General features: G+C 51.2%; 1 protein-coding gene across 1 annotated transcript in view; it reads right to left on the bottom strand.

Moving 5' to 3' along the window:
- LOXL2 (lysyl oxidase like 2) overlaps positions 1 to 13,424 on the bottom strand; it is a 97,466-nt gene that overhangs the window by 57,406 nt on the left and 26,636 nt on the right. The window contains exon 2 of the mRNA XM_037028655.1: positions 7,090 to 7,528. Within this exon, the coding sequence (XP_036884550.1) occupies positions 7,090 to 7,465 (376 nt within the window). The 5' untranslated portion in view covers positions 7,466 to 7,528. The remainder of the gene's footprint in view (positions 1 to 7,089; positions 7,529 to 13,424) is intronic.

Here is a 13,424-nt window from a genome sequence, read left to right as displayed (position 1 = left end):
GTGGCAGTGTGATGGTGTGGCAGGGTGATGGTGTGGCAGTGTGATGGTGTGGCAGGGTGATGGTGTGGCAGGGTGATGGTGTGGCAGGGTGATGGCGATAGCGTGAATGCGCTTAACACTATCAAACTGTGCGGTGGAAAACGGCAAAGACAGCACATCTTTATGGTATGTGTATTTGACCAGAATTCAAAGTAAAAAAAGTTAAAGTGCTACAAGGTTTTTCAAAAAGTGATTTTTACAAGTGCCGCTGCCAAATGAAAGGAAACAAAATCTAACCTGTCACTTTTTCACGGCTCCGTGCAGAACTCTGTAATATAACGGGAGCAGACAATCTGGGTCGAGTTCTCTCGCAGGCCTGGGGCCTACACGACTCAGTCAACCACCCCAAGAGGCCTGCTTCCCATTTCTAAAGTGAAAACAATGATACCCAGCAAACAGGTTGCCATGGATATTCAGTGAGATAATCTGTGTTCCTAGCATATGTTCAAACTCCCTTTTCCTTTCTTCTTCCCAGTAAGTCAGAAAAACAATGGAAATACCATTGTTTCCACAATGCAAGGAGCAAGGGGAATGAAACTACCCCCACCACAGAGATGAGGAAACCAAGGATGCCCCGAGGCTCTGAAAGGTGCAGGGCCAGTCTCCGGACATGGACATCGAGCCCCCGCTGCGTCCCCTGTGACCCACGGCCGTCCAGGGCCCCAATAAGGGAGCACTTTGGATGCATCCAGGGTAACAAAGGGCTTATTGAAAACATCTGGGCTGAGGTTTTCCAACTGGTTTCTCAATTTGGCCCGGTTTGCAAGCCATCAAGCTCCACTGAAACATATGCTCCCTAACCGATGGCTGTTTCAACAACAAACCAGTGTTTGTCTTGCTAAGTACCAGCAACGGAAAAGACCCTCCCGTGTGTGACAACGGCCTCTTCCTTGGAACATCCTGTAGCCACAGTACCAGAGGTGGTGCAGAGAAGAAGCGCCCCTTCCCATCTGCAATGAGAGAACTACCCGTGCTAGGGGGATGGGAGCCAGACAGCATGGCCAAAGGCAGCCTGAAGAGCTGAAAAACATTCCCCAGGTCTGCCTAACTTCTCATAAGGAGCATTTGCAATTAGCCCCTGGAGTGCAAATGGGAACTAGCTGACCCCAAAGGACTGCTTTCTTAAGGAGCTTCAGTTCACCCCCAATCATTCTACCCTCCACATGTTCTCACTGGTTATTTTGTTCTTAGATGGTGGGAATGTAAATTTTTACTTAGTCCAAGACTGCATCCCCATGCATGGTAGTCTGATACAGCCTGATTTCACGACAGTGTTTCACTGGCTGCCAAGTACCCATCCACTAGGCTGCCCTGGCCCAAAGCAGCCAGTGCTGGCCCTGCCCGTTGGGGGCAGGGAGATTGTGGGCACAGGGCGCAGAAGCCATCTCAGAGCTGCTAGGGCAGTGGCACTTGGCACGCATCTGGGGCTTCAACCTTGGACCAAAAAAGCCAGTCAATAAGAAGCAATACTTCATTTTATCCTTCCCACTCATTCACTTCAAGAAATGCTTCTGGGACTTCTGGCCAAGATGGAGGCGTAGGTGGAAACACTGTGACCCCTCCCACAACTATATTTAAAGACAGCTAACTTTAAGAGACAAAAGTGCAGCCAAAACAGTGAAAATTGAATTGTACGAAAGTCCAACAACAATGAACCACTCAGTCAGACTGGTAAGAGGGGCGGAGTCAGTGGTGGAGCAGGGTCGGGCAGGAAAGATCGTTTGGTCCGACTGACCATCCCAGGAGTGAAGGCGGAGGTGGTTGGTGGATCCCAAGCATGGGGTGGCGATGGGCGGACCCAGTGAGGGCGCAGGGCGGCTGGCTGACTGCAGTCACACATTCAAGCGCAGATAAACCAAACGAAGGAGCGAACAGTGAGACAGACCCTGCAGGCTAGGGCCCCAGGGACGAGAATTAGAGCCTGAAAGCACCAACTGAAAAGACTTTCTCGGGGTCGAGGGGCTGGGAGAGGCTTCCAGGCTCACAGAGAATTCATTGGAGAGACCCACAGGGTCCTGGAGAGTACACGGGCCCACACACCTGGGAACCAGCACCAAAGGGGCCTAATTTGCTTGTGGGAAGCCGCAGAGGGGACAGAAATCTGAGAGAGAGCGGAGCGGAGCAAAGCAATATTTTTCCCCCTCTCTGACCCCACCCCCACATACCTCATCACAACCCAGCAACTGGGTCACCGGGCCTGGTGAACACCTAAGGCTCCGCCCCTCAAACATAACAGGTGTGAAACGGACCAGACATTATGACTCCAGAACAGCTCAAAGTCCCAGAGCCTATAATTCTAAGTGACCAAGAAATAGCCAGCCTTTGAGATGCACAGTTCAAAACACTGGTGATCAGGATGCTCACAGAATTGGTTGATTTTAGCTACAAATTAGAGGAACATATGAAGGCTAAACTGATTGAAATGAAGGGAAATGCACAGGAAACCAATAGTGATGGAAGGGAAACTGGGACTCAAATCAAGGGAGTGGACCAGGAGGAAGAAAGAAACAACCAAACAGAAAAGAATGAAGAAACAAGAATTCAAAAAAATGGGGAAAGGCTTAGGAACCTCCAGGACATCTTTAAACATTCCAACATCTGAATTATAGGGGTACCAGAAGAAGAAGAGGAACAGCCACAGGTGGAAAAGTTATTTGAACAAATAATAAAGGAGAACTTCCCCAGTCTGGCAAAGGAAATAGACTTCCAGAAAATCCAGGAAGCTCAGAGAGTCCCAAAGAAGTTGAACCCAAGAAGGAACACACCAAGGCACGTCATAATTACATTAGCCAAGATTAAAATGAAGGAGAGAATTCTAGAAGCAGCAAGAGATAAGGGGACAGTCACCTACAAAAGTCTTCCCATCAGACTGTCAGCGGATTTCTCAAAAGAGACCTTACAGGCAAGAAGGGGCTGGAAAGAAGTATTCCAAGTCATGAAATCCAAAGACCTACAGCCAAGATTGCTCTATCCAACAAAGCTTTCGTTTAGAATGGAAGGACAGATAAAGTGCTTCTCAGATAAAGTCAAATCCAAGGAGTTCATCATCACCAAGCCCTTATTATATGAAATGTTGAAGGGACTTATCTAAGAAAAAGAAGATAAAAAATATGAACAGTGAAAGGACAGCAAACTCATAGTTATTAACAACCACACCTAAAACAAAAGCAAACCAAGAGGACAGCTAGATTGGGAGCTGAACCATAGAAATGGAGATCACATGGAGGGTTAGCAACAGGGGAGTGGGAGGAGGAGAAGGGGGGAGAAGGTACAGAGAATAAGTAGCATAGACGGTAGGTAGAAAATAGACAGGGGGAGGGCTATTCTATAGGAATACTATTTCCCATAGTATTCCTATTCCCATAGGAATACTGTGGGAAATACAGAATCTAAAGAACTTGTGACACATGGACATGAAGGAAAGGGGGGGAATGGTGGGGGAGGGGTGTGCAGGGTGGAGGGGAGTGAAGGGGGGAATGGGACTGTAATGGCATAATCCATAAAATATATTTAAACAAAGAAGAAATGCTTCTGGGGAAAGGAGATTAATAGGAAATGTAAAGTAACAGACCATTTGGAAGAAAAAGACTATAAATTAATTTCCACTTGAATGCCAGAGCATTCCACTGGGCTCTGTCAGGGCGATGATACCTTCCGTGGACCATGATTTTATTTTATTTATTTTATTTTTTATTTTAGAGAAAGGGAAAGGGAAGGAGAAGGAGAGAAAGAGAAAGATCGATTAGCTGCCTTACACATGTGCCCCAACTGGGCAACCCGGGCATTCCGCCTACTGGGAATCAAACTGGCGACCTTTGTCTTGGAAGGATGACGCCCAACTGAGCCACACCAGCCAGGGATTTTATTATTGTTGTTTTTACTTCCGATTTTAGAGAGAGGGAAAGGGAGGGGGAAGGAGACAAGTTAGAACCTTCGGGGCCTCACTCGGTCACCTGCTGGCTTTGTCACTCTGATCTGAAGAATTTGGGTGGGGGTGCATTAGGAATCAGATCTGATCTCAGATCTGAAGACAGATAGAGGAAAGCCACTGTCTTAGGCTCAGGTGGCTGTGAGACCCGCCCAGAGGGTGAGAAGTGGGGCAGCTGTTGCCTCTAGAACCTGCTGCCAGGGCTCAGGACGTTTCTGAGCTCAGAGACACCTTGGGTGAGAAGACCCACCGAGAGGCCAGGCTGATGCGGGCACTCTCCCTGCCTTCACTGCTTACAGCTTAAACCTGAGAGGAGCAGGTGACAGCGAGCACTCCTGGGAGGTGGCCTCAGACAGGTGCCACTGCAGCACCCCCAGCTCATCAGAGCCCTCTTCTCGGGTGGAGCCCCATGGGAGCACACTCCAGGGCTTTGGTCACGTTCCCTGGTCACCATGCCAAGTGCCATTTGCCAACTGTTCTTCACACTCTCCCACATCAACATAAATCAATCAGCTAATATTTACTGAGTTCTTACAAATTATAGAAATGATCCCTGAAAGTACAGTCTTACTACTGAGTTCTTACTATGAACCCAGTGCTAAAAAGTCTATCCTGATGAAATTCAAATACATTCGTATTTAAAAGGGCTCTCATGATGGAAGCCAAGTACCACTTTGGGAGATAGCATGATCCTCAGGGTCCTGGAGACACGACGGTTACAAGTATTTTAGCAACTCTTTCTCCCTTCCGTTCTCTCATGCTTCTTTCCCAAGTCTTGACGGTTTCAGCATCGTACAGAGAACCCTCCCTGTCCTCTCGGACTCGTCCTCACTTGTCCTCCTCTCTCCAATGATTTTCCTCCACCCTATGTCAGCCACCACCCCATGGCCATGGCTTAGACCTTAGCATTACCAATAATCACACCCCTCGCCATCTCCATTTGTTCCTTCCCGCCCTGCACCCACGTCCCTACCCCATCTTCCTAGCATGCTCCTTCTCTGTTGCAAGCTCAGCAGAGGCCCACAATCCATTGGTCCTAGAATGCCGCTGTCCGTCAGCTCCTCCGTGCAGTACCTTCCAAGGGCCCTGATTTGTTTCTTTTTTTTTTTAGTTTTGATTTCAGAGAGAGGGAAAGGGAGGGAACAGGAGACAGAGAGAAACATCTGTGTGAGAAAGCAACATTGACTGGATCATGATTTTAATCCCTCTGCTCCGGTGAACTTTTCTCCCTTTGTCATCCCCGAATGGCACGGTCTGAGCCAGATCACCACCTCTCCAGCAACCCTGCATCCACTCCACGGCAGGTGAGCGCAGGGCAGGGTGGGGGGAACCACACCCATCTTGTCTAATGACAGGTAAATTTAATGTTTGGGTAGAAATAAAATAAACTTGTCACTGAAAAAAAACCTGTGGTCATTGAAAAGTACTTGTTATAAAATATTTAGGTTTAGACAGCCCGGAGCAGAAAGCACGAATTTGACCTTATCCCCCGATCACTCAACCAGCAGAATAAATAGAGATGTGCGAACATGGAGAAGCATCTGGAGTTCTTTGCAAAGAAAATGGGCCATGGGTTGAAAAGCCCAGCAGCTGCTAACTCAAGTTTTTGCTAAGGAATGAGCTCTCGTCCCTGCTAAGGAACCCAGAGTCAGCGTCAAAAAGCGTTTCACCTTAAGTGCGGTCGCGCCGACAGGATTTATTCAATAGCACAGAGTTAGACATGTATGATATGAGATTTCCATTCTCCTATGACTTCTAGAGTAACAGAAAGCCAGGATTGGAAGGGAGCATAACAATGATCTAACTCAGTGAATCCCAGACCTAGCCCAACCCCAACCCAGAGTGCCCGGAGTCAGGGCCCCCAGGGGCTCCTATGCCATCAGCCTGGCATTACGCCATCAGCCCAGAGCGAGACTCAGGGCAGCTCTTTTGTCGTCAGCCAACCTGCTGCCCCAACTCTGGGAGGGCAACTCTCAGCTTCCGTTGTGTTTTTCTTTTTTGTTTGTTTTTTTTCAATAATGCTCTTCACACTTGTCTATTTTCTCACTTAGGATGATAAATTATGAAAGTTTTAAAAGTCCTTTGTTTTTTTAAAGGTGTTCTATGTATTTATTTTTAGAGAGAGGGGAAGGGAGGGAGAAAGAGAGGGAGAGAAACATCAGTGTCTGAGAGAGACATCGATTGGCTGCCTCTCGTTCACGCCTTACCCAGGGTCTGAACCCGCAACCCAGGCCTGCGTCCTGACTGGGAATTGAATCAGTGACCTTTCGCCTTGTGGGTTGATTCCCAACAAACTGAGCCACACCAGTCAGGGGTCGGTCCTTCCTTCCTTCCTTCCTTCCTTCCTTCCTTCCTCCCTTCCTTCCTTCCTTCGATTTTTTTATTTGCTTATTTTTAGAGAGAGGGGAAGGGAAGGAAAAAGACAGGGGAGAAGAAAGTTTCAAAAGTTCTTGAGAGCCCAACTTCCACACTGGAAACGGAGGCCAAAGGGGACAGGCGCTTCCTCCAAAGGACAGGTTAGTTAGGTCGGCAATAGGGCTGAGCCCAAGGTTTTAGGCTCTTAACACCTGCCTTCATATCTCAACCAGGGAGGGAAGAATAGGCAACCAAAGTGAAAGGCCCAAAGCAGCTCCGTTCCTGTAATGGCCAGGCTCAAACGGCCTGTGTGTGCTGAAGGACGGAGCGGGAGGGCATGCGGAGCCAGAGGGCTGGCCTGTGGGCTGCCTTTGGGAGAGAGAGCAAGAGGAGCCCCTTGGAAGGCGATAGGGAGAAAGGCACGGCTCTCAAGATTGATTCAGCCCCCAGGCAGGCACAGTGCTGGGGGAGATGAGCACAGACTGACTACAGCCCCTGTCGAAAGTCCTCAGCCAGGCCGGTGGGCCCTGGATACCAGACTCTGTGGGCTAAATCCAGGAGGGTCTGGGCAAAGCAGGATTGTTGGTCACGGGCACCCCTCCACTCCTGCCTTCTTGCACAAACACATCAGGCTGCCCAGGTGGACTATTACCAGTAATTCGTACTTGACAGTAATTGCAGATTCCTTCACTAGACTCACTGCATGCAAGCCCATTCTGGGGTTCCCGGGGGAAACCAGCACTAGTTCTAAAGTGCAGCGCATTTACCTTCCCCCTTGCCATAAGAGGAGCTGGCGGTCCAGGACTTGGCCTCCACGTATCCCAGCTCCCGGCAGACGACGTGGGCAGCGTGGATGGAGAAGTCATCATCACACACGGTGCCCCACTCGCCTTGGTAGTACACCTCCACCCGCCCCTCACTGTGCTTCCTCTTCTGCCCGGCCAGGCGCAGCTGGATCCTGGGGACATCAGCGGGCACCTGAGGCTGGTGGTACTCAGGAGCGGGCTGCTGGAAGTACTCCGGGTAGTAGGGCCAGCTCCCCGCAAGGTACTCTTGGTACTGTGCCACAGTGTGGATGAAGAGGAAGGAGAACACAGCCAAAGAGCTCCAAAGGCAGGAGCCCCCCCACATCACCATACTCATCCTCGGGCTGGAGGGCCTCGTGGAGTGGGTAGTGGGTGCTGTGGGGCCACAGGCAGGAGTCTCCTGGAACAGAAGAGACATGCAGGTTACAGAAATCTACACAACGTCTGTGGACTTCCTACTCATTTGCTTAGTATGTAAAGCCCTTCACATTCTAGACTACAACCTCCTCTCGTCTCCCACCTTTCATTTCAGCCAGAAAGGCCTGTGCGCCCCACCTCTTTGCCTACCCATCTTCCCTGAGCTCAAAAATGCCTCTCCCCCACTAGGGTTCCTCAGAGGAAATAAAGCACACTGCTTTGTTAATTTGAGGAGAGTGTTTTAAGAGACTATCTGGCCATAGAGGAGAGCTGTTACCACCCCCAGGCTGGAGAAACTGGGGAGGGAGGGGCCAAGCTCAGAGGGATACCTGGTTAGAACTGTGGCCTTAGTGAAGAGTTTCAGAGCCACCCCACAGCAACAGAGGCAGGGGCAATAAACACCTGACTTCACTCTTCTCCAGCACCCCCATCCCTTGCTGGTGCTTCCTACTGGGCAAACCCAAGCCACTGGGGGAGTCTATGAGTGGCGCCCGGACGCAGCGGGTGGTGGGGGCAGCAGGTCGAAAGGGCAGGCACAGGGCACCCAGCACACTGCCTCTTTCTCCTCGCCTCTTACACCTTCTCATTCTCCAGGCCCAGCTCAAACCCCACGTCCTCAGGCAACATCCCTGCTGAAGCAGCCTCCAGGGTTCTCTGCCTCCAGGTGGCCTTATTACCTGGACATTCTTCTCACCCTTCCCAGATACTTTCATGTCCCCAAGTGGGTCACAAACTTCTTAGGGTCAGGCTTTCTTCTCTGGCTCCTCCAGAGTGAATATCAGAGGTTCATGGACCACCCCCAGATAGAGCCTGATTCTGAGTTCCGGAGTCAGGTCATATCAAGAGGTAAGCATTTAGCTCGTGTGTTTTGGCCCTTTCATAATTCAGAGAGAGGAAAACTCTCTTAAAGGGACTGCAGGTGTGTCTCATGGAGAAGGAAATAGACTAGGGCTGTGGGGCCCCCCACCCAAGGCAAAGGCAGGACTGGTAGGTGGAAACGAAAGGGTGACATAATACAGGTCCTTTCAACCAGGTCCGGGGAGTTAGGCTAATCGACACCTCAGTTCATGGCCCAGCACCATCAAGGAAGGGCTGAATAAGTGCCCAGAGCTTCCCGGGAGGAATGATCTAACTGGGAGAAGGCCAGGCAGTGCCTGGTGCCAGTCCCCAGGGTGGGTGCTGGGGTGGAGAGGACAGGGCTCAGGGGACAGTCAGGCCTGAGGACTTTGGAAGGCTCTCCAGGTTCACTAAACGTCTGGCCATCCTCCTGTGATTCACAAACAAGGCCTGAAAGTCACAGGGTTCCTGCGATGGTCCCCTGGCCACACTTGGTTCCCACCAGAGCACATTTGCATGCATGAGCTCATCTGCACCCCTCCACCTGAGGTGTGATGGGAGAGGTACCATTACAATTCTTATTTTGCAAAACAGAAAATTAGGAACCAGAGAAGGCCAGGGTTCTTCACCTGAGCTGCACCGTGAGTGCACACGAAGCCGGAGCAGGGCACTGCCAAGCGACCGAAACGTCAGCAGCTCCCCATCACATATAAAAACACCCAGAGTCCACCTGGGACAGGGCCGCCTTTCCCTTTGGCATGGATCTGCGTTTCCTAGCTTCAGCTCCAGGGACACTTCTCTCCTTGCCCCCACTCCAGCCCCTCCCACGTCACCTGTCCCATCATATCCTCTTGTGTTTGGTTTAACTTTTTCCACCCAGACCAATGGTGCCTCCTTCCACCCCGCCCGCTCCGTCAAAGTAGCCAATGTCACGATCCTCCCCATTCCCCAAGGACACCTTCCCAGAGTCTACTGTTCAGAATGAGCGCCTTCTCCGAGTCCTGGAAAACAGCACTGTGCTTGGGCCGCGCACCGTTGTTGGGCTGGGCTCTACCAGACGCAGCCCAGGGGGCAGCAGCCATCTCTTTGTCACTTACACCCAGCATCACGTGGCTCTGGCTTCGGCAGACTTGTATAAGATAGAGCTTCCTGCCAAGAACAACTGGAAAAGGCAGATAAACTCTAAAAGCATACGTCTGAAAACACCAGAGAGCTCCTGAGGCAGCAAAGGACTCAGGGGCCAAGAATCCGGAGAGAGAGGAAGCATACCTGCCCTCCAGCATTTGTCAGTCGCAAGGCATTGGCCCACAGGCTGGGAAGCTAAGTCATTGCTCAAAGCTCCTGGCAGGCCCCCAGGACTGGAAAACCAACATAGGAGGTCTGACCTGNTCCGAGTCCTGGAAAACAGCACTGTGCTTGGGCCTCGCACCGTTGTTGGGCTGGGCTCTACCAGACGCAGCCCAGGGGGCAGCAGCCATCTCTTTGTCACTTACACCCAGCATCACGTGGCTCTGGCTTCCGCAGACTTGTATTAGATAGACCTTCCTGCCAAGAACAACTGGAAAAGGCAGATAAACTCTAAAAGCATATGTTTGAAAACACCAGAGAGCTCCTGAGGCAGCAAAGGACTCAGGGGCCAAGAATCCAGAGAGACAGGAAGCATACCTGCCCTCCAGCATTTGTCAGTCGCAAGGCATTGGCCCACAGGCTGGGAAGCTAAGTCATTGCTCAAAGCTCCTGGCAGGCCCCCAGGACTGGAAAACCAACATAGGAGGTCTGACCTGTTTATCATCCCCAGGCTTTCAGAAAGGAGTCTGTTCCTTCCTCAAGTTAGAGCACAGAGCTGTGCTCTATTGTTAGAAAGCTCTAACATCCACATAGAATTCCCCTGAGAGGAGACAAAAGAATGCAGGAGAAAACTGTTTGATGAGATAATTGCCAAAAAGTATATAAACTGATGACAGATGATCGATCCAAGCAGTACAGTTTACATAGAAACCACTTGTGAGGTGTGGAAAATCTAAGGCAGAGGAGATCTTAAAAGCAGCCAGAGTACAAAAGGAGCATTGCCTTCAAAAGAGCAACAGTAAGACCACGAGCTGAGCTCTCAACAGAAAACAAGGGAACAAGGAAGATACGGACACGACAGTTTCAAAGGGACGGAAACGTAGAAGTCAACCTAGAATCCTGTAACTGCTGGAGAGAATGAAGGTGAGAAAAAGACATTTCAGACAAACAAAGAGATGGAAAGAATTTGTTATCAGAGGATCCACAAGATGTTAATAGCAAAAGAAGTTCTTCGGGCCAAAGGAAAGCTGATCGAAGATGTTAGTGGAGGAGCAGGAGAAATGAAGGAACCGAGGGACGAAGATCAACCTTAGGAAAGAGGTTAGAACGACTTGTGGGCTTTAAAATACAGGGTGGGCAAAAGTAGGTTTCAGCTATAATACAAGTAAATAATACAATCATTAGTAAAGAATAGTAATACAAGAATAAACTTGGCGGGGGCAGGGGCGGGGGCTGTGATGTCCGAGACGGCTGCAGAGTAGCTGCGAGCTCCATACACTTGCTCCCAGCCCTGGGCTGGACTTGCAGCTAAACTACAGAGCAAACAACTTAAAAAAACCATTTGAAATGTACCTGATCTGAAATATTATAGCAAGATGCTCAGAAGAGGCCAGGAGGAGACTCGTGGGATGAGCAGAGACGTGGAGAGGGTGCGCCCCTTCATGTAGGCGTGGCGGCCGAGAAGCTGGAAGGATTTCGTGGCTGCCAAAGTCCCTCCCCCTAGAAGTGCGGGGTCTCAGCCCCACACAGGGATCCCCAACCCAGAGCAACAGAGACGGGAAGAAAGGGAGTCCTCATAGCACTGGGCAGCGGGAATCAGGGGGGATTCTGTCTGCCTGGAAGACGCAGAGGGCCACAGTCCCAGGGAGGCAGCGCTCCTGTAAGTTGTTGTTGTACCGTCAGCCTGGGGTGTTTGCTCAGGTCTATTGTAACAGGCTGCAGCCAAGGGGGACCCCAAATAGGGATCTGTAATGGGGTCCAGAACTCAGGGTGTCCGGGAAATATTAGAAAAAATATATATAGGATGTCCTCACCCCCACCAATCTGAGCTGGGGGATGGGATGCATGGAGCAGGGCCATTGAGAGTTGTTTTGCATAGCAACAGTTTTGTAGATAGTCTCTAGAATGATCATTTAACATATCAATAACCTGTAACTGGTTTCATAGATATGTTAAATGGCTATAGCCCAGCTGTAGCTGTGCTTTGAGCCAGGGGGATGGGAGTGACTTCAACCCACAATGTAACTGGGAGGCAACTCCCACTGGTTACAGAGCCTGCCTGAGAGCTTGGAGATGATTGGCTACACACCACGGGGCCACACCTGCCCAGACTTACTATGGCAGCCCAGTAAACGTGGAAAAATATGGGAATGCCCCAGCTGTGGCCAATTGTGGGAGGAGCTGGAAATGGAGCAGTGGAGGGAGATTGGTGCTGGGATTTGAACCCAGGCACGGCAGCCATGTGGCATTTTTTGGGACCATGTGGCTTGGGCAGAGAAGAACCAGGGAATTCTACTTTGTTTTTTGAGATACGGTACCCGGGACTGGGCAGAGGGGGAAGGAAGCGTTTCGCATTTGTGGGTGTTCTAAAGGAGTTTGGGATCTCAATGAAGACATTATTACTCTTAGGTTTGTATAACTCTTTAAATGAATAATCCCTTTCCTTTTCACCAATTTCTGACATTGAGAGACGTCTTTCCCTGGTGGCAGGCAAGGTGAACCTAGTACCGGATGGGGACCCCCGGAGCACAAGGGTGGGTCCATTCGCTAATAGTATATCGTTCACCCCCCTCCCGCACTGAGTCTGTTCTGTCGCACTGTGACTGCTGGATAGGTCACACATCTGTGCTCAGGTTTTGCGGGGGCTGGGGCATGGACTCTGCTCACTACGCCCAGCAGTGACTTCACGGAACACTCTATTCTCTGGAAGGGCTTTGGGCAGACAGCCGGTCGGTGACTAAACTGTGTGGCTTGGGAAAGGGAGTCCATCTGGCCACCTAGAGTGCAGTGCCCTCCCCCGCCACCTGCTGAACCTCTGAGTCTGCCCCATCCTGCTGGGTTCCTGGCACAGCCAAACACTGCAGGGCTGGGATGTTCCCCCTGCCCTGCTCAGTTTGAGGGCACAGGGGAGCCAGACTTTGGGCCGGCCCTTCAGAGCCCCGGGGAGAGCTGGGAACTTTGGCCCCACTCCGCAGTGACCAGCCACATGGAGAGACCCATCGGAGCACCAAGCAGGCACTACTCCTGCTTGGTTTGGTGGCCCGGGGGGCTGGGGAGCCATGTGAAACTGGGTTTTGGGGACTGTTTCTCCGGAAGAGGCTTCTGTCTGGAAGCCAGAGGGGTGAGTGCTGGGCTCTGTGGCTGCACTGGGAAGGGGCAGATCTGAGCTCCCCAGCGAGTTCGATCTGCATCGTCTGGGAAGGAGAGGCCAGTGTGCTCCCTCCTACAGGTCACGGATAGCACCCCTACGGGAGACTGTTTGAATCAGCCCTGCTAAGCCCTGGAATGGCCGAGTGCAACTCCATGGGGAAAGGGAGAGTGGCCCAGAGCAGAGACATTCAAAGCGAAAGATGCAAAGCAGGCTCATCCTCTGGGCCCTGGAGGCACCTCCACCTGCCAAGGTCAGGAGAAAAGTCCAGGACAGAGTCAGATGTGTGGCTGTAGGGTGGGAACATAACCCCCATCTTCCCTGAATTCTGAATGGCGCCTCCCCCTCATGGGAGATGCAGCGGCCCCACCCTCCCAGTTCAACGGGAGCCTGAGTCTGTTCAGTGACTAAGCCTGTCAGCGGACTGGCAGGCAGGAGAAGGCAGATATGGATCCTGAGGTGCCCTGGGATGTGCGCTGACCCGCCCCTGGGCCCTGTTCTGGGAAAAGCTGCCTTGGAGCACAGCTTGGTCCTTCCCGTGTGCAGCTAGGCCCAGCAGAGGCAGCCACACACTGCAGGTCACTCGTAGCTTCAGACAGGTTGCCCA

Source organism: Sturnira hondurensis, unplaced genomic scaffold, assembly GCF_014824575.4.
Source record: "Sturnira hondurensis isolate 20B ecotype Veracruz unplaced genomic scaffold, ASM1482457v3 Scaffold0020119, whole genome shotgun sequence".
NCBI classification, from domain to species: Eukaryota; Metazoa; Chordata; class Mammalia; order Chiroptera; family Phyllostomidae; genus Sturnira; species Sturnira hondurensis.
This window is presented reverse-complemented; position numbering and strand designations above follow the sequence as displayed.